This window comes from Euprymna scolopes, chromosome 22 (assembly GCF_053919585.1).
Source record: "Euprymna scolopes isolate OS-2025 chromosome 22, ASM5391958v1, whole genome shotgun sequence".
Classification (NCBI taxonomy): Eukaryota; Metazoa; Mollusca; class Cephalopoda; order Sepiida; family Sepiolidae; genus Euprymna; species Euprymna scolopes.
This window is the reverse complement of record NC_136503.1, coordinates 114,898,295-114,925,714: the sequence shown is the minus strand read 5'-3', so window position 1 is coordinate 114,925,714 and position 27,420 is coordinate 114,898,295. Positions and strand designations below refer to the sequence as shown.

General features: G+C 32.1%; 1 protein-coding gene and 1 pseudogene across 2 annotated transcripts in view; both read left to right on the top strand.

The window, feature by feature from the left end:
* LOC145243674 (uncharacterized) overlaps positions 1-27,420 on the top strand; it is a 284,330-nt gene that overhangs the window by 242,756 nt on the left and 14,154 nt on the right. For both annotated transcript variants that reach the window (XM_080106723.1, XM_080106724.1), the window contains 3 exons: positions 3,736-3,811; positions 12,018-12,409; positions 18,180-18,310. In XM_080106723.1, the coding sequence (XP_079962849.1) occupies positions 3,736-3,811; positions 12,018-12,409; positions 18,180-18,310 (599 nt within the window). The remainder of the gene's footprint in view (positions 1-3,735; positions 3,812-12,017; positions 12,410-18,179; positions 18,311-27,420) is intronic.
* Positions 17,182-17,300, top strand: LOC145244004 (5S ribosomal RNA; annotated as a pseudogene).

Below are 27,420 nucleotides of genomic sequence, written 5' to 3'. Positions count from 1 at the left end.
ATATTACTAACTGGTAGTTATTTTATTTATATACTCTGGCAAGGTACCCAAGTGTCCGCAACTTTCCATTTCTTGCATTGTAATAGCCTTCAATACTAAATATAAAGTATTTGTGAGAAATTTGATGGTTTTATCAGGAAAAATAAAATGTTCTTGGTATCTATAAAATTTAATTGATAAATCTAATTTAATGTTAAATCTAATTGATTTTTAATTTATCTCTCCTTAACCACCTACTCTCGTCTATCTAATTGATTTTCAAAGAAATTCAGTAGGCAAGGAAATCAAACTATTGTTGAAAAGTTTTACTCAAAATAACCACAATTAGTGTGTATTGCAGCCTCAATTTGGGCCTCAAGCTGGTTTTAAATTTTCCTTTGGAAACCACTTAAAATCCACTTTGTTTCTGTTGATTAGTCTCTTGTAGAACTGATATGGCGATTTGTATCTTTATTAACAGTATCCGATACATAATAACCCATCGGATTAAGATCCGGGGAGTTTGCAAGCCCAACATTAGGATTTGTGTAGTTGTAAAAATTGGCTAATAACCATTTTTGACTTCTCCCTTGAGGTGTGGCAGTGGAGCCAAATCCTTCTGCTATGCATACGGCCCATTATTAGCTACCTTTGTTATCCAAGGTTTAATTCAACCTGAGATCATGTTTGAAACAATGCAGAGGTATCACATCATCCTCTGAGGACATACATCCGAAAACCATGAGAGTTTGGGGAAATTTAGTATGCATGACTTTAGGAGTGTCTTAACGATTGCATTCAAGTCATCTGTTATTTTGTGTGCTGTCATTTTGATCTTGATAAAAGTTTGTTTCATTAGAAAAGAACAAGATTGTTTGTGGTTTCACAGGATGTTTCCTTTTGCTCAAAAGTTTATTTGCTTTTATCAGACGATTTTTGTGAGTCTTTTCTGTGAGAAATTGACCTCTACGACGTTTGTATGCGTAGTAGTGATAGTCTTCTTTGAATGCAAACTTCATGGTAAAAGGTGAAACGTTCAATTCACAAGATAAAGCCCAAATTTCATTGGCAGGGTTCTCTAACATTTGTTTTTGTAGAATTTTGAGGAATTCTGCGGTGCAAGAGTAATCAGATCTTCTGTTATGTCGTTTTATTTTTAGCCACAGCCTCATAGCCTCCATTGCAATTGTCTAGTTTATGCCAGATTGTTTTTACACTGTTCAAGGAGCATTGAGAAGTGACCATAATCTCTTTATTTTGACGGTCGGCACAAATCATCATGATATAATTTATTTTCTTTTAATGATTCCGGTGGTTCCAACTTATCTATTCTTACATTATCTGTAAATAATTGAAGAAGTGTTAAAACTTTAAGATCAAGCCTAGTTAGTATGAATAAATTAAAAAAAAAAAAAAAGAGAGAAAACTGACTGCTATTAATAAATGTCAAAGTTATATTGATTTTGTTTGGCTAAACATGAGAACTATTCCAAAAAAAAAAGAGCCTCCTATTTTTTTACTTCAAACAGTTGAAGAGGTACGAAGACGAGAGTGGTACCATTAAAACGAACGACCTTTTGTGCTCCATAATTTATCTTTTTACATAGTCACCACCATTCTCAATGCATTCTTGCCAGGAATTCAATCATGCACCTCTGCTTCTGGTATATGTCCATGACAGGAGTTGCCTTTTTATAGTCTCATACGATCAATATTTGCAGCAGAGAGATGAAACTTTCAGGTTATGAATGCATAAGTTCAGTCATCATAACAATGCAACTTGCAATCTCTTCTGATCAATCCATTAGGGCAGAATAAAAAAATAGGAGCCATTATTTTGGAACACCCCTCCTCCGCGCATATGTGTGTGTGAAGAACCTTTGATTATTTCATAGAAAAATATAAAAAAAATAAATGCAGCTTGAATTCATAGGTATACTAACAAAGTTCAACATATCATAGACTTAACACTTGTATAAGTTGACTTACTGCTAGAGGTTTTATAGTTACAAAAGGAGATTCAGCTAGATAACAAAACAAAAAAAGAAAGCTTAACTTAAATTGTTAAGTAGAAAATGGGGATCACCAGCTGTTTCTCATGTAGCTGTTTCAGAAATTAATAAAAATAGGACAGCTGTTAAATTTATGGCTTCCAGTGGAAAATACCACTTTCTCAAAACAAAATCTAGACACAATCCAATTACTATTTTACTAATACATAAACTAAAAAAATATATATGTAATGTATATATCTATAAAAGTAAATAAATAATATTACAATTAAAACAGTATTCTTCAGAACTGTTCTGTGATATGTTAGTTAGCATATATATATATATATATATATATACACACACACACACACATACAGGGCTCTACAGACAAATGTATCTTTAGTTGACCTTTGACAACAAAATATTTTCGTTTACTAGCCAAATAGAAAAGTTACTAGCCAAACCCACATAATTTTTAGAATATGCCATCTTCATTCTGTGACGAGTATGTACATCATAAAGATTTTTCTGTGTTTTCTTTTAATAAGTGTAATTCTAAATAAACAACAAATTTTATGTTCATACTTGAAGATATAAACATTCGAATTTCCTCAAATGTTTTTTTAAACAGCATTTGTTAAAAAGAAATATATTCTTTTGTTAAACCTTTTATTGTTTAAATAATTTGACTTGGCTTGTTTTATTAAAAAAAAAAGTTGAAAAGATATTCTTCATGCAGTAATGAGCTTTTGGAAGATTGTCAGTCAAAGAAATGCAATCGCCAAAGATAAGCGTTTCATTATTTATAGTCACCACTTTGAAAAATTACTTGCAAATGTGACTGTTTCACTCACAATGTAGAGCCCTGACATATACATCACACTATATATATATATATTATATATATATATTATATATATATATACACACACACACACACACACACACACTATATATATATATATATGCACACACACATCACACTATATATATATATATATATATATATATGCACACACATATCACACTATATATATGCACACACATATCACACTATATATATGCACACACATATCACACTATATATATGCACACACACATCACACTATATATATATATGCACACACATATCACACTATATATATATGCACACACACATCACACTATATATATATATATATATATATATATATATATATGCACACACATATCTCACTATATATATATGTATGCACACACACATCACACTATATATATACACACACATACATCACACTATATATATATACACACATACATCACACTATATATATATATATATATATATATACATATACACACACATACATCACACTATATATATATATCACACTATGTACACTTGCCTGATAGACTCTTTCCTTAATAGACAATGCTAAAGTGCTGCTGGTTAGTAATGCCAGAACTTTTTTGAACTTAATCCACTCCTAATTCTTCCTTGTACCTGTTATACCCTGTACTTTAATGATATCAAGGATAAAACCACTCAAGGATAAAGAGTTAATGAAATTGAAAAATTGATAAATGAATTAGAAGAAAACAACGGTCGATCCAGTAAACGGCAATTCTTATTCCTGTGTCAGAAACATTGCTTATGGAATGTGAGGACAAAACAGGGTGGAAGTGGTGATTGTGACGCCATAAAAAGTAAGAAGTATCCTATCACTGAAATATAATGGTTTTCATTTGAATATTTTCTTTTGCTCTTTTTTTCTTTCAACAGAAGTTTTGGAAATTCTCTTGGGAATTGTTTGGCCGACAAAGATTATTTAAAATGCATCAACAGAGCGGCAAAACCCGTAAGTAATTCATTGCGACAGTTCTTAGATTTCAGTTAAAATAATGATAAATGGATTTCTTTAAAAAATCTTTGTAAAATCTGCGAACTTTTATTGCAGTTGCGGTATTATGATCAAAAAAGTATTTATATATCTGTCAGCATCACAGCAAAATTCTACGCACGACATTTCGATTCAATTCAGGCACGTTGGCATGCTGTAACACTGCATGGAAAATTTTCTGATCGTCGCATATTGCTAGTTCTCTTCTTCATTGAAAGCTGACACATAAGTAGTTGGCTCATTGAGTTGTGATGTTTCTCAAGAATGGTGACAGTGTCAGTCATATGGATGTTGCTCTTTACCTCTTTTTTTGTGGTTGGAGTAATGGAAACAATTAAAAAAAAACAAATAACTCCATTATTTGCTCTGGTTTTTACTTCAAATACATCTAGATGAACTGCATCTTCCTATTCAAATCCTCATACGATAGTGAAAGTCTCAAAAACAGCAAAACTGTTCACTTGGACACTAAACACCCAAGAAGCAAAACTGATCCTTCCTTTCTGCCAAGTAGTTCCTCTTATAACGTCATATTTTGATCTGTAGTCCTAATTTTAAACTTTTAACTTTCTGTGGTATTTTCCACAGTAGTTGGAGACCAACTAGCATCCTGTCACAGGAGTGGTTTAGACTAATTGTTCTGCTTGGCACTATAAAACCAAAATTAAATCACCAATCTTTGAGATTTTAAATTTAGAAAGTATCTATACTTTTTATTTTTATTATGGCTTCAACATGAAATGATGTCGAAAAGGTTTTTTTATTGTATGATTAGAGGAAAACAAATACATAATTTCATATAACAAATTGATCCTACGAAAGGATATTTATCGGAGCAGTTTCTTTTCAGTTTGAGTAATAAACCTGGTAAGCCACCATACGAAACGAATGTCATCATTGAAGTAGTATTTCTAGTTTGAGGCTTGCATACCTTTCAATATCTCTTCCCAGTTGGCTTCATTAGTCAGTACTTGTGGTTTAACTAGCCAATCACAATGTTGCAAGGAGAAAAGACCCAGATGCACTTCTATTCATTACATAACAAGCACACAACATAATACTTCCACATAACATACAACACAATAATTCCACATAACATACAACATAATAGTTTTGCATAAGATACAACATAATAGTTTTGCATAAGATACAACATAATAGTTTTGCATAAGATACAACATAATAGTTTTGCATAAGATACAACATAATAGTTTTGCATAAGATACAACATAATAGTTTTGCATAAGATACAACATAATAGTTTTGCATAAGATACAACATAATAGTTTTGCATAAGATACAACATAATAGTTTTGCATAAGATACAACATAATAGTTTTGCATAAGATACAACATAATAGTTTTGCATAAGATACAACATAATAGTTTTGCATAAGATACAACATAATAGTTTTGCATAAGATACAACATAATAGTTTTGCATAAGATACAACATAATAGTTTTGCATAAGATACAACATAATAGTTTTGCATAAGATACAACATAATAGTTTTGCATAAGATACAACATAATAGTTTTGCATAACATACAACATAATAGTTTTGCATAACATACAACATAATAGTTTTGCATAAGATACAACATAATAGTTTTGCATAAGATACAACATAATAGTTTTGCATAACATACAACATAATAGTTTTGCATAACATACAACATAATAATTCTGCATAACATACAACATAATAATAATTCTGCATAACATACAACATAATAATAATTCTGCATAACATACAACATAATAATAATTCTGCATAACATACAACATAATAATAATTCCGCATAACATACAACATGATAATAATTCCGCATAACATACAACATAATAATAATTCTGCATAATATACAACATAATAATTCCGCATAAAATACGATATAATAATAATTGTAAATAACATACAACATAATAATTGCACATAACATACAACATAATAATTGCACATAACATACAACATAATAATTGCACATAAAATACAACATAATAATTGCACATAACATACAACATAATAATTGCACATAACATACAACATAATAATTGCACATAACATACAACATAATAATTCCGCATAACATACAACATAACAATTCCGCATAACATACAACATTATAATAATTCCGCATAACATACAACATAATAATAATTCTGCATAACATACAACATAATAATAATTCTACATAACATACAACATAATAATAATTCTGCATAACATACAACATAATAATAATTCCGCATAACATACAACATAATAATAATTCCACATAACATACAACATAATAATAATTCTGCATAACATACAACATAATAATAATTCCACATAACATACAACATGATAATAATTCCGCATAACATACAACATGATAATAATTCCGCATAACATACAACATGATAATAATTCCGCATAACATACAACATAATAATAATTCTGCATAATATACAACATAATAATTCCGCATAAAATACGATATAATAATAATTGTACATAACATACAACATAATAATTGCACATAAAATACAACATAATAATTGCACATAACATACAACATAATAATTGCACATAACATACAACATAATAATTGCACATAAAATACAACATAATAATTGCACATAAAATACAACATAATAATTGCACATAACATACAACATAATAATTGCACATAACATACAACATAATAATTGCACATAAAATACAACATAATAATTGCACATAACATACAACATAATAATTACACATAACATACAACATAATAATTGCACATAACATACAACATAATAATTGCACATAACATACAACATAATAATTGCACATAACATACAACATAATAATTGCACATAACATACAACATAATAATTGCACATAACATACAACATAATAATTGCACATAACATACAACATAATAATTGCACATAACATACAACATAATAATTGCACATAACATACAACATAATAATTGCACATAACATACAACATAATAATTGCACATAACATACGACATAATAGCTTCGGCATGACATACGACATAATAGCTTCGGCATGACATACGACATAATAGCTTCGGCATGACATACGACATAATAGCTTCGGCATGACATACAACATAATAGTTTTGCATAACATACAACATAATAGTTTTGCATAACATACAACATAATAGTTTTGCATAACATACAACATCCTAGTTTTGCATAACATACAATATCCTAATTTTGCATAACATACAACATAATAGTTTTGCATAACATACAACATCCTAGTTTTGCATAAAATACAACATCCTAGTTTTGCATAAAATACAACATCCTAGTTTTGCATAACGTACAACATTATAGTTTTGCATAACGTACAACATCATAGTTTTGCATAACGTACAACATCATAGTTTTGCATAACGTACAACATCATAGTTTCGCATAATGTACAACATCCTAGTTTTGCATAACGTACAACATCCTAGTTTTGCATAACATACAACATCCTAGTTTTGCATAACATACAACATCCTAGTTTTGCATAACGTACGGCATAATCGTTTCGCATAACATATGGCATAATCGTTTTGCATAACATACGGCATAATCGTTTTGCATAACATACAGCATAATCATTTTGCATAACATACGGCATAATCATTTTGCATAACATACCACATAATAGTTTTGCATAACATACAACATAATAATCCGCATAACATACAGCATAATAATAATTCCACACATACAACATAATAAATCACATAATATATAACATAATAATAATTTACATAACATACAACATAATAATAATTGCATATAACATACAACATTATAATAATTGCACATAATATATAACATAATAATTCCACGTAACATAACATAATAATAATTCCACGCAACATACAACATAATAATTACACATAACAAACGCGCACACAACAAGCTCTCAGCACAATAATTCCCCACAAAAACATACAACAATAAAAATACACATATAATAATTTTACATAACAATTTAAAAAGAAAATCTCTTTCATTGCCAGTCCATAATTTAAAGAAATATTTCTTATTTGTTTTTTGCTTCAGCCTAAGGAACTCCCAGTCCGGGTGTGGTCTGTGAGACTTTGTTCTCTTCAGGAATAAGGAATTAAATTACATATCATATGACCATTCCCTAAATGTCTTTTATTCACAGAGCAGAAAAAGCAAAAGTAAATTCCTAGAGAACCAACCAAAATAAGGAATTTGGAATTTGCACCAACTTCCCTCTCCCTCTCAAATGCTGATTTATATTAAATCTTTTATGGTTATTTCAAATAAAATCACAACGTTTTCACATAAAACTATACAGCCCAAAGTAAATTCTATTTACTATATCAAAAGATTTGCTTAGTACAAATAATAAATTCAGTAGATTTAATTTTCTTGTTTAAATTTTTTTTGAATATTCATTGTTTTCGTATTCAGTATTCAGTTGCTATTTTAGGACAAGTCATAGTTTTTCAATGTATCTATCTTTCTATATATGAGGTTGACAAGAAATTTTTTGCAGTTTTTAACTTTTAAATTTAGATGAACATATCTCGGCTCAAACAGAAATTCAGTGATCGAAATAAGCACCATCAGCATTAACACACTTTTGCCAATGCAAAACAAATGTATTTATGCCAGTGACATAAAAATCTTGTGTTCTGGTGGCGATGAAGTTGCTGAAGGCGTTTTTGATATCGCTTAGGTTTTTGAAGCATTTCTCATGCAGAGAGTTGTTGAGATTCTTGAAAAAGTGGTAGTCAGTAGGTGAGAGGTCTGGAGAGTATGGCGGATGAGGCAGAGTTTCATAGCCCAAATCGCTCAACTTCTGCAGGGTCAGTTTAGCAATGTGCAGTCAGGCATTGTCATGCAGAAAAATTGTGCCTTTTCTGTTGACTAATGCTGGGTGTTGTTGTCGAAGTTTCTGATGCATTTCATCCATTTGTTAACAGTATTTCACTGCTGTAATGGTTTCACCTGCATTCAAAAAACTGTAATGGATGAGACTGGTCGCAAACCACCAAACAGTCAGCATGACCTTTTTTTAGTGCAACTCTGGCTTTGGGAAGTGTCATGGAGCTTCGGTGATGTCTAACCACTGAGCTGAGCATTGCCGTTTGTTGTAAAGAACCCACTGTTCATCACAAGTTACAAGTGTTTTTTCTCCCCGTAAATTGAATAAAACGCAATTTTTAATCACTTTTTCATTCTTTGTTTTAAAAATTCCCTCGATACAGCTTTGAGAAGCGAGGGTCAAAACTGGTCAGCTGGCTCCCCATTTCTCTTTCTTTCCTCTCCTGTTCCCCCCTTTTTCCCCCTTTTTGGAGAGAAGATTAAAGGAATATATATATATATATATATATATATATATATATATACAAATTTACTTTTAATCATGAATCATAAAAGTCTTCCCTTCCTAATTGCAATATTTAAATTTTGTATCCCTAAAAACATTATGAAATATATATATATATATATATATATATATATATACAGGGTGACCCCAAAAAAACAAAAGAGGCCATTTAGAACATATGCTGTAGAACGGAGAAAAAAAAGGCCAAAGACCCTTTGAATATAATAAACTAGTTATGACCAAAGTTTCATTTCATTCAGACAAAACAGTAAAAAACTGGGCCTAATAGAGTTGGGGCTTGTTTTTTTTGGGTCACCCTGAGTGTATATATATATATATATATATATATATATATATATATATATATATACACACACTATGAAAAGATTGTATTGTTTTGAGAGTTTTATCTAGAAACATGTAATTGGTTGACGAAAAAGGAATAGACAGAGTATTCTAATGTAAGGCTCTAGTTTTACAATATCTATACTCGAGTTTGAATCTCATGTAAGTTGAAATAAGTTTTAGTAACTCGATGCATGTTTTATGAATTTAAAGAAATTAACATAAAAAATATCATTACTATTTTTGGTTCTTTTCCAGAATTCCTTCTATATTACAAAACAAGAATAAAAAAATCTTTGTACGATGCATGTACCCATGGCAAAACGAAAACGTAATTTTTTCCAAGAATCATAGATTGATCAAGTAGTTTTATTTAAAAAAAAAAAAATCGAATTTTATGAGTATCTGAGGAGTGACTGCCTTGCCACCCATTTTGAAAAGAATCTCCAAACAAAAGCTAAGATAACTCAACGGTAATTCCAAACTTGCGAGGTTTATTTTGTAATGCCTACAAATTCTCATTAATCGCTTAAAAATATTTTACATAAGAATAAAGGAACTTGATCAATTTACATAATTTTTGGAGTATGATATTTTGTTTGGTCATGGTACATACATCAAACAGATTTTTCTTTATCTTTTGTTTTTAATATAGGGGGAATTCTAGACAAGAATCATATTTTTAAAAACTAAGTGACATTTTTTTTTTGTAATCTGAAAAAAGATAGACATAAAGGTCATTCAGCACTAATTTAAAGCAGACTATTTTTGCTTAAAAACATAATTTTAAATTCAATTGGAGTTATTTTCTCTCTCTGCAAACCTTTTTATTATGGAAATCTTTCTAGACACAACATGAAGCCACTTGATGTAAGGAGAAAAAATATTACTTCACAGTCAAAAAACTAGCCAATAATAAGTGTAGATTCTGACTCAGAAACAGCAATTCTTTCTTCTTTGTCAGAAATATTGCTCATGGAATGTGAAGACTAAGCAACAAATTAAGATAAGCAAAAGTAAACCGAAGGTCCACTATCTATTCTTCTTGATCCCAATTTTTGCTACTTATGTATATCGTTTTTGGTCTCCTGACAAAAAGAAGGTGGACCTGTAAATTCACCCTTGTCTGTTCGTCTGTTCGCACTTTTCTCAATAACTATACCTTGGAAATTTTTGAAATTTTGCACAAACATTAAACATGATATGAGTAAAAAAGTAATAGAACGGATTTTCGGGGAAAACTCTGGTTGCCCCCCCCCCTCCTCCTTTTAGGTTAAAATGGCTAAAATTTACACTTTTGTGCTTATTCAAAAAATTGATGCCTTGGATTTTTTTCTGAAAAGTTGTAACTGATTTCTACATAATTTTGTTTGTCTATACTTCGCGATAACTCTTGGGTGTGCCCCAGGGGCTAGGGCTAATAAAAACACTCCATTTTGGGGATTATTTTACCATATTTGTCCAAAATTTCCTGTGTATGTCTATTTAATAGTTTTGCGTGGTGCTGAACTCAAATTTAAATATGTTAAGGCTTTGGGGACTTTTGGGGCTAAATGGAGGGGGGGGGCAAATGATGGACTTAGTCATTTCTTTTTTTTGTATTGTGCAGAACTCACATTTACATATTTTAAGAATTAAAACTGCACCGTTTGTTCATTTTCACCAGGATTTGACGTCTCCTGGGAACTTTTGGGGCTAAATGGGGGGGGGGGGTGTCAAATGCTGAACTTCGTCATTTTTTTATGCCTCGTTGACTGTGCACTCATGGGGAACCATGCATGCTTCACTTGTTTTTTTTTTTACAAAGGAGTCACCACTTATAAAGGTTAATAAGTGTACAGTAGTCAATGGGAAAATGTTGTAGCAATCGTTAGTAGTTAAAATTTGCTGAACATCTACGGAATGCCAACATCAGTATATTACATATGAATCAGTCTCCTGTGGAATTTCCACAGGTCCCGCTAGTTCATATTATGTAGATTATTTTTAACTATTGTTCTCATCTTGGGTGTTGTAAGAATGTATATCTGAAAACAAATAAGTTGAAGACTCCTAAAATTCATACTAGAATTGTCCATAAGGACCCGTGATATAGTGGATAAAGTACTTGGTAAAATTCAGTTGTAAGTCCACTCTTCTAGAGGTTGAAGGTTCAATCCTCAGTGCAGATGATACTAAAATACAATTGCGGATTACTTAGGACTTCTACACGGCCATGGTTGATGGAATGAGAACATGCTTCCCCCCACAGATTAAATAAAGGTTCCATTCAAAATTATTCCCGAGTTTGACAAAATACACCTGAAGAAGTGTTGAAGGTTACATTGGTTGAAACGTTATGAGACTAAAAATGAAGGTGAGAAAAGTAGTTTGAATAATCCAAGTAAAGCAAATGTTTTTGATATTTTCTTACTGTGTGCAATTTTTTTTCTTTTAGATGCCGCCAAATTATGACATTTCTGAAATGAGACGGAATGATGTTGATGAAAGCATCTGCAAAGCTTGGAAGGCCAAACGCGATGTCGTCAAACCAAAAACTCTTGAGCACCACACACCAAATTTACCCCCAGCCATTCAAAGAGTTGCGACTGAGAATAAAGTTTACAGACCACCATCATTAGCATCATCATCATCACCATCAATACCATCAGTAGCATCATCATCATCATCATCATCATCATCAGTACCTTCAGAAGCTGCAATAACATCAATTAAAAAAGAATCCACAAATGAAAATGTGTTACAACCTTTAAACTCCAAAAACCAATCATCTACAACAGAAGGTCAAAGTTCAGAGGAAAATTCTGGTAATGATAAAACAGTACAAAAGTAAGTTTGGTTCTTCTTCTTCTTCTTCTTATTATTATTTTTATTATTACTTTTATTTTTATTACTAAATGTATTGCGACAGGACTGGCTTCCTAACCAAAAATTAATGTTATTGTTTTTATCCTTTCCTTTTGCAAAACTCAACCATCTTCTGCAAAGTCAAAAACAAAAATAACAATTTTCTTCTATGAAACAAACCAAACACCATGAATAAATATTGAAAATATGAAGAACTTGGAACATAAAAACTTTTTCCAAAATTACTCGATTTGGCATTAAATAACCTGAAAAGAGTCGATATGCGAATTTGAGAAAACTGACAGTTCAATTTGGAAAGAGAGAATTGGAGTTTGAGATTAAAACAGATTATTCAGAAAGTAAATGCTTGTCATTTTTTACACAGCGATTTTCTTTTTGATAATTTGTTATTCTTATAAACTTGTATGTTTTCTCTTTGTTCACTTTTGATTTTAAAATTTAACATTGCAGTGTGAGATTTTTTAGTGTTTTTTGTTGAAGAGGAATTACTTTTTATTTTGATTGCAATTAGTCAGTGTGACTGTGGTCTCTTGTGCTTTTAAGGGTTGCATAGATTTGACTGTAAGTAAAAACCAATCATCTTACCTTTGGAGGTCACGTCTACATAAACATAAATGCTTATGACTCTCTGCTTCTTTTTCTTGTTTTTCACAGCTACAGTAGGATCAGTAGATTACCGTCTGACATCAGTTCCAAACAGTTGTTGCAAGTCTTCCTTCTACAACTAAAAAGCCAACTTTAACCCAGTTAATAGGAAACCTCTTCACATGAGATGTTCAAGTCTGTTAAATCCCTTTCAGTATATTTAGCTTTACTCTTTTGTATATTTATTACTTGTACTGTTGAAAGGACCACAAATTCATCAGCTGCAACTCTATGAAGAGGAGTAAAAAAATGGCATAGGTAGCGACTCGTGATGCCTTGGGATGGGATCCTGGTGTCTTAGCAAGTATTTCACTTTGACTTTGTCTTTGGTTAGGCAGGAGATTGAAGAGGCCTGCTCCAATCAGTCAGCTGATAACGTCATGCCCTAGTATCTATAAGTTAATTCCCTACTATATTATTCTGATTAAAATAAAAAAAATAAAAACCTTATTTGTCCTTTTTATTTTCTCCCCAAATAGAACGTGATGGTTAAGGGTCAATCATTTTGAGAACAAAGACGATTATGAATGCTAAAAAGTAATGATTTCAAGGAGTAATATTTTCAGAGAGTATTTTTTTTTAGGAGTAATATTTTTAAAGAGTATTTTTTTCAAGAGGTAATATTTTTAAAAAGTATTTTTTTTCAAGGAATAATATTTTCAAAGAGTTTTTTTTAAAGGAGTAATATTTTCAAAAGGTGTTTTTTTTAAAGGAGTAATATTTTCAAAGTGTATTTTTTTAAGAATTATGTTCAAAGAGTTTTTTTTTTCAATGAGTGATATTTTAGTGTAATGTTTTAAAGAGTGTTTTTTTTTTCAAGGAGTAATATTTTCAGAGAGTACTTTTTTTTTTTTCAAGGAGTAATATTTTAATGTGTTCTAAAAGTAATGCTCCATTCTCTCTATAAGATTTTTCTGCCGATAGAATTTGTAGTTGACAATTTTATTAGCCATTAAATAACCCATAGATGGTTGATATACTGTAAAACAAATCAAGCCAAACCAATCATTACTTAACAAAGGTTACCGATGATAAACACCATCTTTTATAGACGTGAACCAATGGCCCAACATCAAGAAGCAGCGCTGTCAGCCATATCAAACTCCTAACAACATCTCAGGAAGAGATCAGATTGCTGCTGTGGACCAGAGGGCTAGAGAATGCCCTCCTTTCTACTGACATGATAATCATCCCTCCTGGCTCAAATGCACCATAGGTTCAATATGGGTCTACTCGACCATGTGATAATGTGAATGGGGTGATCAAAAGTTGCTATGACCAGATTGAGTTATACAACCAACCCAACAATCTGTGAATAGTAATCAGAGCACCATACGATACAACACTGCTTTGTCTGCTTTCTACTTTTCAACCAGTGCAACTTAAAAGTTTTGGCAGAGAGTACAATGACATAAATGCTGTCATAAAAATGACAAGCAAAGAAGAATTTGCCTAAGTAAAATTGTTCAATTGATAAACACAGTTGTTCTTTTTCTTCAAAAGTGGTCGCTTGCAATTCAATTATCAGCACTTATCAACTACATATTTTTTTATTTTTCTCTTGTACAAGAATCCAGCTTTTATTCAGGATCTCAACCACATATGTTCAGATTTTTTAAATCCATGCCTACATGGTTGAGACTTATTTAATCTTCCCACATGTTCCTATTTATATGCCTTCACATGAGAGCAGAGTTAGACACAAGGCTGGTTTTTAATATGGGGAAAATCCAGCTCCCCAAAAAGGTACATTCAGGATTGGAACAAAAATAAAATTTCCTTGGTCTAGAAAGACCTCCTTCACTGATTGAAGACAGATTAGACTAAGTGTAGCCTAAGAACAGATACTAAACTTTCTTATATTCTCTCTACATTGTAGTGTGTTTTATTGCATCAAAGATACAATGCATACGGTCAGAAAAATAGACAAACACATGTTAACAATATCATTTGATGTTTATTCATAGTTGCCAACCTTACAAGTATAATGCCACAATAGAACACATTAATTAAAGACATGAAACTATGAACCAAGAATGTAACGAAGAAAAGGGTTGATTCTAAATTAAGGAACACACATATACACAGACAATTTGAAAATGCACACGTTATTAAAGAGACAAAGAAAAATCTGCGAAGTAAAAAAATCTCTAATTTACAGAATTTACAAATAAAGTTTTTAAGGGGGCTTTATCTATATGCAAAAATCATTGACAATCAGCTTCCAGCAAAACCAGAAGTGAAGAAATATTGCGGACTCAACTAGCCATACCAAAATAACTCACACTTTTATCCTGAAACAAATCAATGAAAATGTTCAAGTGGAACATCATAGATTCTGTAGATTATACAGTACTTGCTGACCTGTGTCTTGGCGTTGCCCAGGAATGTAGATTAACTGAAGAAATTTCATGTGCAATCTTGAACTATTCTATATCTTACAGTAAAACAGATCTTGATGAAATGTTGAAATCGATAATCCAAGAAAATTCTTCCACATTGGAAGCGTGAGATAACTATTTAATACAATAAACCCCAGCAACAACTTCTTGCAAAAGAAAAGCAACTTTCAGTAATAATTAAAGACGTCTTTATTTAATAATTTTTAACTACAAAAATATACAAATATTAGTGAGAGTGAGGGACTTCCACCCAACTCCCTAATAGTCATAGTTTCACAAACCAATTATTTCAAAAGTGGATATACGTATTGATGTTTATTATGTATGGTTTTGCCAGCTCACTATTATTTCACAAAATTCACTACTTGAATTTTGATCTGTAGTCATTCGGCACGAATTAAGCAAGTTTTCCTGAAATTCAGTTATTTCTTAATATCCCTTAAGCTTAATCCTTAAATTTCAAATACTTTTTAGAATTAATATTATATATTTGATTTTCTTCAAAATTAGTGTAAGGAATCTAGAATAAGGTTATTATATAAAGTCTTGATATCTTGATTTTAATCAAGATATCATGACTTCATCTTCATAAAGGGATATAAAACTGGTGAAAGTGTCCAGGAAATAAATTTTACCCATCTTGGAATTGGTATTCTTCTGTTATATACAATGTATATACTGACATTTATCCAGGGATAAAAAAAAAAAACCCACAGAATATTACATACTGGGTATAGTTAGACATCAATGTGTGTCTTCAAACAAATGTATAAAAACATGCATTGTTGTCATGGGTGTATATGATGTCTAAATAACATTTTTCGTATCAACGTATTAATGTGGGGTATGTGTGTATGGTGAGTGTTTGACACAAAGAAAAATTCACAGTAACAGTCACTTAAGATGACAGGGTACAATTCTCAACAACAGTAAACAGACATACCTTTTGTTGAACTCTTCTTCTTCTGTGGCAGCACTCATCTTAGAGACACTGGAAATAAGTATCTTTCCAATTTTGATACAACATGCAGTTAACACAAAGACAGCTTCTTGTTACTTTAAATATATATTTTATTTCCATTCCACAAAAGCATGTCAAGTCGAGTCATGCCACTAAATTCTCCTTGCTAGGTTTTATGCATCAAGTCGTAAATGCTCCTTAGCTCTCCAGACGTAAAGAGTTGATGTTATTTTCAAGTGAATAACTCCATAACTAAAACAAAACTCTATCTATTCAATTCAGTTGTTACCTAATATAATAAAATATTTCTTTGTCTCTAATATTGACTCATTTCAATAATTCAACTGTTTGACGTTTTAGATCAACCGAGGTGTTTGCCATTGTTTGTTTATTCTTTCAATTTTGCCTGATTGGCTTTTAAATTATTTTATTGTCAAATATTTACTATTTTTTCAAAACTATTTTGTTCTCAAATACCTCAAGCAAAATGTGCAAAATTGCATATTTGTCTAGCTAACCTACTCGCTAGCTAATCATAGAACTCCAATCGATTCTAGTTATATATGAAAGAGAAACAGTTTTTCGCCTGTACATCTGTGATTAATTTTTTTTATACTATATGTAACTAAATTTGTTTTCTAGAGCAAATATTAGTCTGTGTTGTTAAAAAAATGATGTCTCATCAATTTTAATATTTAATCTTGGTCAATATTTTATTATATTATATATACGGCATAATCACGTTGACACACCGGTTCCCATCAGATCATTGAAGTTAAGCAACGTTGAGCCTGGTCATTACTAAAATGGGTGACCAATTTGAGAAGTCCAGATGCTGTATGTAGGAGGACGTCGACACCTCCCTGCAAAAAGTTGCAAAAACCTAACATCGTCATCTGCCCTAATGGGAATATACATGCGATTGGGGACCGCTTGTGAATTTCATACTCCCATGAAACTTCCTTCTTCGGAGCAAGCCGGTTAAACCCTGAATAAGATTGGTGGTGACTGCACACAATATTTTATCATTAATATTCATAAATAAGGAAAGGAGGAGAAGATTTTACCTCCACACTCAGAAGTCCTCTCACTTTCACCCATATAGCCTTGAACAAATTTAGTAACAAACAATTTGTTTGAGATTTACCAGTTAACAATATTTATCCACAAAAGTTGACCTTTGATATCTCTTGTTACATAATGAAAGTTGTTATTTGAGTGGAATGGTTTGAGTGACACCTAGGGGTTAGAGGTGACCTCTGTAAAACAGAAGTCAGTGTAACTGGGAGAGAGCTAATTCTGTCCCTTCATGGTGAATCTTCAAGTATTTTAGCATCATTTAGAGTGCAGAGATTACAGAGAACATAATGAGTGTACAGCAGAGATGACTCGTATTTATCAAATTTTACTTGCAAGTTATCTGTGTGTGATTTTCTCTGTTGCTGTTCCTTTCTTGTTAATAAAATTTGTTATTAATTAGAGTCAACATCCTAGTGATTTTGTCTACAGACAGTCAAGAACCTGGTTTCCTGACAACAAATGTGTAAAATTATACACGTGAGAATGTAACATCTCTGTCCACTTTCAGATAAACAATTAGATTTGTTGACTAATGGATCATAAGAAAGAAACATTAAATCATTTATTAATTTTACTTGCAAGAAATAATTCTTTCAAAAAACGAAGAACAAAATCCTATATTGTTTATTTACTTTCCACAAAGCTTGGATTGGTCTGAGAATGACGAGCTACAACGTCTCGAGCGGATACAAAGACAAAAACAAAAACAGGAAGAATTTCGACTTCGCAGTCGTACATCACAAAATACATCTGGGAGCAGTGGTGCCACTCTTGGTAAGTTTTGAAATTCTTTTTACCATTTTTTTTAGTCAATATTAGAATTGTTAATTAATAATTATTTAAGACTGATTCTCAAAGGTTGTCCTTTCTTGCCACATTTTTGTTTGAGCAGAACGATCACCATTGTGTGCGACTTGTCAAATCCTACACTCAGTGAAACACTGTTAGAATGCACCAATTTTGCTCCTATATGAGAATGATACTATGAAGGAATTATTTTCAGAGTGGAAATTATAATGTCCTTTTTGAAGACAATGGGTTCATGCTCTCAAATCTTATATTTATAAGCCTAATAAATTACACTGTCTACTCATAAAATATACTCACATAAAAGAAATTCAATCTGCAAATGATGTATATACTAGTGTTGGGACAATTAATTGGAATCAGGAATCATAAAAATCGGAACAGTTAAGGGTATCGGAATTGGAAAAATTGATGCCAATTTTCCGATGCCAAAGCGATTCTTTTGTCTTTTTTTTTTTTATTTGATTTTGTTTAAGTCAAAATCTTCCATTGCAGGTAATAATGATAAAATAATAAATATTTATTGATTTTAAAATATCAATAAAGCTAAAATCGATAGATGATCATCCACAAGTGTAATTTTATGTTTAGGGAAATATCTGCATATTTAAAACGTGTGTTTTTACAAAAATCGGGGAAAATAACAATCTTATAGTTAAATAATAAGAGATTTATAAAATCGGTAATTTTTCATGGAATCAGTAATTGTATCAGAATCGGGAATCATCCCATCACTAGTATATACTAAATTGAATTTGCTAAAAGTTTAAAAATATTATGAACTTCAAGTATGAAATCTTTTTTTTTTACTAACAGTTCTTTTTCTTTTACAAAGGAGTCCCCAAGGTTCAACAAGAACTTATTTACATTAAACTTGAAGGTTATGATATTGTAGTTGGCCTAGAAGCAGGCCAGTGAAAGTATGTTCCACAGGCGGGCAGTTCTAGGAAAGAAGCTTTGTTCATGGAATCTGCGTTTAGGTTTAGGCACAGATAGAGAGTGGCGGTAATTATTGATGGTAGTTGTAGATAGTTGATTATTTTTTGTGAAAGCCCAGCAAGGAGGGACCATAGATTGAAGCTCAGACGGGCATCTGCTATAAAAATAATGATAGAACAGAGACATGCTCGTATGTCTCTGTGGCGAGCTTGTCTTTGCTCTATCGTTATTTTCATAACTCTCATCAAGGTCAAAAGGCCATTCAAGGATAAAAGTTAATGAGTTTGTCAGGTGAACTGAGAGATAACACCTTAATGATAGTTGAACCTATGCAGAATTTGATTATTTAAGCTCAACAAGAAATTTTTTACATTGGACTTGAAAATGACCATGTTGCAGTCAGATGAGAAGCAGTATCATAGTATTGTATTCCATAGTTGGGCAGTTCTATGGAAGAAAGAACCGTTTGCTCATATAAGTTCCAGTCAATTTTAAGTACACAGAAAAAAATAAACGCAGCCAGTATTAAAAAAAACCCAAAAGCAAACAGTGGCTCTCAACTCATTTCAGACCCTGAATTCTTTTAAATGATGTGAACCATGCAGTAAATTAAGCTTAGAATTTTGAGAAATGATTTTAAATAATCTCAACTCATATTTTGTGATGAAATATATATAATGCCCTCTACCTGCATAAATGTCAAATACAGCTGAAGATGGAGCCTTGTTGCCATATCTTAACAGAACCGACTTTGAAATCTAATAGTGGATGTCCTCTTCTCTTCATTGTAGGCTCTTTCTCACAGAAGGAAGGTTGCCAGTTTTTCTCTACTCCATGGTTATTTTCATGGCAGGTGCTCGACTGAGCTTCAATCTATGTATGGCCCTCCTCTGTAAAACATTCACAACAAAACTCATCTAGTGACAACCACTGTAAATAATGTCCTTTTCTCCCTCAGTGTATCTAGAACTAAGTAAAACTTCCATGAGCAAAATTTCTTTCCTTGAATTACCCAAATTGTGGAATACAGTGCCACAGAGTGTGCTTCATGGCTTACTATAATATTGCCATTTTCAAATCCAATGTAAACAAAATTTTATTGGGTCGAACTCTTAAATAATCCATTTCTGGTCAGTTATAATCATCATTACTAATCCTCTCGGTGGTTCACTGCCTACCTACCTTGTCCCTGAGTGGCTTTTAGGCCTTGATAAGCAGCGACTCATATTAGTGGCCTGGCAAGGCTACAGGGGAGACAGCCAAAGCAGCAAAACCGAATCTGCCTGCCAAGACACTATATATATATATATATATACAAATGTTGGAAAATTTGAGCATATTTTATTAATTTGAAAATATAGGTTTTTATTTTACCAATTGTCATAAAATTTTAACCATAAAATATTATAATCTTTAAAAAGCTTGCAAATTTTTATGTAGTTTCATCTCATAAAAACAAAGATATGAGCATTTCAATATTCAATTTGGCTACAAGTATATATATATATATATATATATACCACCTTTTTTGGCAATTTTATAAGTTCGAAATCTCATCGACTATTGATTAGAATTCAACAAATGAAAGCTCGTTGGAAAGCTAATGACCTGAATTGTGTAGTGGGCTACGTGACATTTGCCCTTAAGATCACACATTATTGTTTCAAAAAGTGAGAGATCACTTTTCTATATCATTTTAACATAAAATGAAACCCACTTTATGGCCATCTTTGAGAGGAGGTTAGTTATTTTTTTTTTTTTAGGGGTGGTGTTTATTGTGGCCTGGTAGATCCGCACAAAACCTACCTTAAAAAAGTTGTTTTCAATAGGTTTTCAGTTGTGCTGAAAACGACTATTGCATTTAAATTTTCCGCAAATAAGTATTTTTCCTGGTATTAAGTAAAAATATGCACACACTTTCACATACAACAATGGCCACCATTTATAACATGAGGAATTACATAAAATACTTATTTGCGGAAAATTTAAATGCTATATTCATTTTCAGCACACCTGAAAGCCTATAGAAAACAAGTTTTGGAAGGTGGGTTTTGTGTTAATCTACCAGACCACAATTATCAAATAAACACTATCCCTAAAAAAATAACAGACGCCTCTTCCCCACAAAAAATGTGGCTATAAAGTGGGTATTCATTTTACATTAAATTAATATAGAAAAGTGATCTCCCACTTTTTAAAACTATAATTTCTTCATATCTTGGAAACTACTCGGTTTCTGGGATTTGAACTGTTATTTTTGCTTTCAACACCCTCGAAAACCTATAATAGTAATTTAAAAGGAATTTTTGTGGGTGGAAACATACTGCACCTTTAGCAATATTTCATCATAGTCAATTGTTTTCTTAGTTTTGTTTATCAATTACAAAATATTTGATATTTCCCCAAAATCTCTGGTCTTGATGGAGAGGAGACTTAAACTTGCTGCTATGGTTTCAAATGATCTGAAATAACAGCAAGGGAAGACTTGATTCCAAATATTTCTCATATGTTATATCTTCCCTCTTTGGTTTTCATACATAAAATACATTTCACAGTGTATAAGGATTATTTGATACTAGAGATATTCATAATTGTATTCTATTTCCAAAATAGGGGAGATATAACATATGAGAAATATTTGGAATCAAGTCTCCCCTTGTTATTTCAAATCATTTGAAATATTAGCAGCAAGTTTTATAAAATTGCCAAAAAGGTGGTGTGTGTGTGTATATATATATATATATATATATATATATATATATATATATATATATATATATATTAGTGGTCTGGCAAGGCCACAGTGGAGACAACCAAGCAAAAAAACCCTTAACAGAATTCATCATAAAGCAGCAAAACTGAAACTGGCCTGCCAGGACACTATAAAATTTTAAACCAAAAAAACCTGAAAATTTTCATGTATTTTCATCCTATACAACCTAAGATCTGAGCATTTCAGTATTCAATTTGGCTACCAGTATGTATGTATGTAGTATGTATATATATAATATATATATATATATATATATATATATATATAAGTGTTGGAACGATTAATCGGGAATCGGAAAAATCAGAACTTTTGGGGTATTGGAATCGGTATCAGAATCGGAAAAATTATAGCCTAATTTCAAACCGATTCTTAAAATTTTTTTTTTTTTACAATAAAATGAAACTAGCACAAATTGTTTTTTATTAGAAGTTGTTCATTTACAACGTAAGACTGAGAAGGGCCACAGAATGGGTTATAAATCTCAGTTACATATTTAACATTGATTCACAGAGTTTAATTTATTTATTAGTCACTTATCAAGAGATAACTAGGCCTATTCCCTTTGTAAACTTTTCGCATCGATTCGCTAAATGTCTGTATGCCCCCATCCAGGAGAGTTCACTTGATTATTACAAGGTATTAAATGCTCTGGACGGGGTTTTAAATTTTTTTGGCACCAGCTGCACATTCGTGGTGTCTGCCATCCGCTTCTTCTGAAATAATTAAAGTTTTATGGCACTTCTCTTTGGACGCAAGTGAAAAATATAGATGAAAATCTCTAATGAAAGTCTTGGATGAGATACATAAAGATAGAACATTCTGAAGATTTTCCTAATTAAAAAGAAAATTATATCTACAGTTGAACTTACATATACTCCAAAAAAGAAGAATGGGATTGGGACATTTATTACTGTAATTAACAGAAAAAGAAAAACAAATGATAAACAAATATGCAACAAATAAATGTTACCAAGAGCAAGACTCTTCTACATATCTGAATGGATTTATTTGCGTTTAAACTTCTTTTAAAGTGTGTTTTTTTTTTTGTTTTTTTTTTTTTTACAAAGGCATCACCACATTATCAAGGCCCAGAGGCCACTCAAGGATAAGGGTTAAAGAGTGTACAGTAGAAGTTGGTCAATATAGTAATCATTAGTAATGAAAATTTGGTAAATTTAATAACTTATATGGAACGGCTCATCAAGAACTTATTTACCTTAGACTTGAACACAACCATATTGTAGTCAGCCGGAAAGCAGGAAAACGGAAGACAATTCCACAGGCGTGCAGTTCTAAGAAAGAAGCTTTGTTCATGGAATCTATGTTTAGGTTTAGGCACAGATAAAGAGTGGGGGAAATTATTGATAGTGTTTACAGCTAGACGAGTGTTTCTTGTGAAAGTTTGGCGAGGGGGGACCATAGATTGAAGCTCAGTCGAACACTTTCCATGAAAATAACGATACATCAGAGACAAACTCGCAACATCTCTTCTGTGAGATAGAGGTTGTAAGGAGGAGAAAAGGACATCTCCTACGAGGCTACGAAGTCTATTTTGAACTCTATCAAGGCAGGACAAGTCCTTTCTAGCAGCTCCTGCCCAGATGTGGCAACAGTATTCCATCCTTGGACGTACCTGGCTCTTATATAGATAGAGAATAGCATCAGCAGTGAGATATCTACTGGATCGATAGAAAGATCCCACCATTTTTCCAGCGGCCTTGGCAACAGATTTGATATACGTGTTCCATTTAAGATCAGGAGTAATGGTCAAGCCCAGAAGCTTGTCAAAACTTGAGGCCTCCTGAAGACGAGAGCCATTCATTTCAATTGATGACAAATGTGGATTAAAATGTTGATGATGTAAAGAGAGAAGCTTGGTTTTAGATGCATTAAAAGTAACCAGCCACTCCTTTCCCCATTGTACTACATGCTCAAGATCAGAGGAGAGAGAATTGGAGAATACTTGCTCGTTTACTGTCTTAGATGTGGTACCATAAATGGTAGTGTCGTCAGCATAAATGTCTACAAATGATGTAAGGATATGATTTGGAAGATCATTAATGTAGATCAGGAAAAGAGTTGGGCCCAGGATGGATCCCTGAGGGACACCGGCATTAATACTGTGAGCTTCTGATTTTTGCCCCTCAACTACTACTCTTATGAACCTATCAGAAAGAAATGATTTAATAATTGAGAAGACTTTTCCAGCTATACCATAGCTAGCGATCTTATGAAGTAAACCTTTATGCCATACCCTATCAAAGGCTTTAGATATGTCAAGAGCAATTGCCCTAGAAAGATTGCCACCGTCGAGAGATTTGCTAATCCTATGCGATATAACTGTAAGGACATCTGCTGTAGATCTAGCAGAACGGAAACCATATTGAGTGTCACTAAGAAGGTTATTTTTGTTGAGATGTTTGATTACTTCTGTATTTAACACAGATTCTAGCAACTTACTCATGACGCACAGGAGACTTATTGGCCTGTACTGAGAGGGGGATGAGCGATCACCTGAATTCTTAAATACAGGGCATACTGATGAGATTTTCCAGGGAGATGGGAAACTATTCTCCTTAAGACAACGTTTAAACAGTTTTGTAAGTATGGGCGCTAGTTCAGGTTGAAGTTTTTTGAGTACTATAATTGGAATACCATCAGGGCCAGTTGCTTTACTGGAATCAAGGTTTTTGATTAGCTTGGCAACATCACGTACAGATATACGTATATCACATAGCGTGTTTTCTGATACAGGAGGAAATATTGGGGGTTGGCGGTCTTGGTCGCAAAGGGTAGAATTAGCTGCAAAGTTCTTGACAAAGAGTTTGGCTTTGTCTGATGCTGACGAGATTACCTCAGGTCCATTGATAATAGTTGGGATGGAGCACACGCTTCTGTTCAGGATTCTGTTTGCTATTTGCCAAAACTGGTGGGAACCAAGCCGCTGCTCAGCTACTTTGGACTTAACAGATTGAGCATACAACTCTCTTGCGTTCCTTATTACTTTCTTACAATGGTTGCTGGCAGTCCTGAAAGCGGCTTTAGTTTCCATACATCTATTACGTTTGAAGCAGTGGAAAAAGTGATTTCTGTGCGCAATGGCAGCAGCACATTCCGGAGAGAACCATGGCTGGCTGTTAGGTTTTTGCTGAAACTTTTTAGAGGGTATGAAATGGTCAATACCTACAATTAACCATTCAGTTAGGTCTAATACTATAGAGGACACATCCTTTTTAAACATGGAATGCAGAGGTAGATCAGATATAAATGTACGGAAGCTATCCCAGTCAGCCTTAGTGTATCGATATACTGTACGATGAAGTGGTACGTCTGGATTGATTTAAAACAAACTTAGTGTCTCCTCTTTGAGTTGTAATGGCAAAAAATCAATCTAATAATTGACCAAATGTGTATAATTGTGAGAAAAAAAATATGAACATTTTTACAATGAAAAAATGTACACAACAATTTCAGGAAAAAATATATGAGACAATTTCCCGGGGGGTTTTGTAATAATTTAAAAATTTACAAAACAAAAAATCTCTAATTAAATATTTAAAAATTTTAAAAGAATCGGAATTGGAAATTCAGAATGGAATCGGTGATTGGAAAAATTTTGGAATCGTCCCATCACTAATATATATATATATATATATATATATATATATATATATAACGACGAAATACAGACCAAAAAGCATAATGAATTTAAAAAATGAAAATAAAGGTTAGCTAACCAGGTTTCGTTCCTCACTTATCAAAGCTAAATCGAGGAAAATACGATTTAAAACAAACAAAAAAAAGTCATGAATATGGCGGGGGGGGGGTAGGGGAAAAAAAACAGAAATAAACGAGGGAAAAATTACATAGAGACTAAATTAAGTCCTAGAAGGTTTTCTTTTTGCTTGCAAAAAGAAGGTCTCAATGACTTAATAAAAAGAGTCTCTAAAATTTTCAAATGATAGGGAGAGTGCGACTTACTAAGGATCGTAAACATGTCAGCACTGAAATTCGTGGCACACGCATGGTTATTTTTTAAAATTCTGATCAATAGTTGCTGAGATTTGGAACTTATAAAATTGACAAAAAAGGTGGCATATATATATATATATATATATATATATATATATATATATATATATATATAGCCAAATAGAATATTGAAATGCTCAAATCTTTGGTTTTATGGGACGAAACTACATGAAGATTTTTAGGTTTTTTGAAGATTATAATTCTATTCTATGGTTAAAATTTTATAACAATTGGTAAAAAAGAAACTATATTTTCAAATTAATAAAATATGCCCAAATTTGGCTACATTTGTATAAGCCAATTTTAGTTTTGTTGCTTTGGGATGAATTTTGCTTAAGTTTTGTTTTCGCTTGTTGTCTACCCTGTGGCTGTTCTAGGCCACTAATATCTATTTGTGCATTTATATAAAAACAAAATTTGAAAATTGTTAAAATGTTATTGTAGTATATATTTTTTTTTTACCTGTAATGTGAATAATCTTTATTTTACTCATTGTGTCCCCCCTCACCTTCCTTCTATGTTGGATATAATTGCTTTGTAACAAGTTCTAATTAAGTCATAATCACCTTAGTGTAACACTTTCTTTTCCTCTTGATTTGCCGTATAACTGTTTAATGTCCTCACAATAGTCCTGATGGTATGTTTTAACTTTGAACTTGGTGTCAATTTCCTGTGCTGGTGATGAGACCTGAGATTAATAAAAACTCATATCGTCTCAGAATTCTGAAAAGAAGACCTACATCATATCTTTTTACTGGAAAAATGGTGGAATCATCCTACCATTCCAAACACTACCTCACTCCTGACGCAGTCTTCTACATGTACAAGAGTCAAATTCATCTGGAGTGAAGCTCCTAAGAGCACACTTTCCTATCTTGACAGGGTAAAAACTGACCTTGAAATTTAGTGGATGAGGATGTTTTCACCTCCCTACTTCCTCTTTTTCACAGAAGAGATATTGCGTTACTTTTATAGTAAGTGCTCGACTGAGCTCCAATCTATGCTACCTCTTTGTAAGATGTTCACAACAAACACTCGTCTAGTTACAATAGTTGTCAACAATTTCCCTCACTCTCTATATATGCCTAAAACTTAAAAATCTCATGAGCAGAGTTTCTTTCATAGAGCTGTCTGTGGAACACAATATTGTGGGGCTGCTTCCCAGCTGATTTAATATGATCATTTTCAAATTTAATGTAAATAAGTTCCCTATTTACATAAGTAAGTCTTACCCATTTCAACATTATAATATCTCACCATCTAACTAACATTTTTGAAACCTTATCCTAGAGTTGCCTCTGCGTATTAATAAACAGTGACCTCCCTCCCCCAT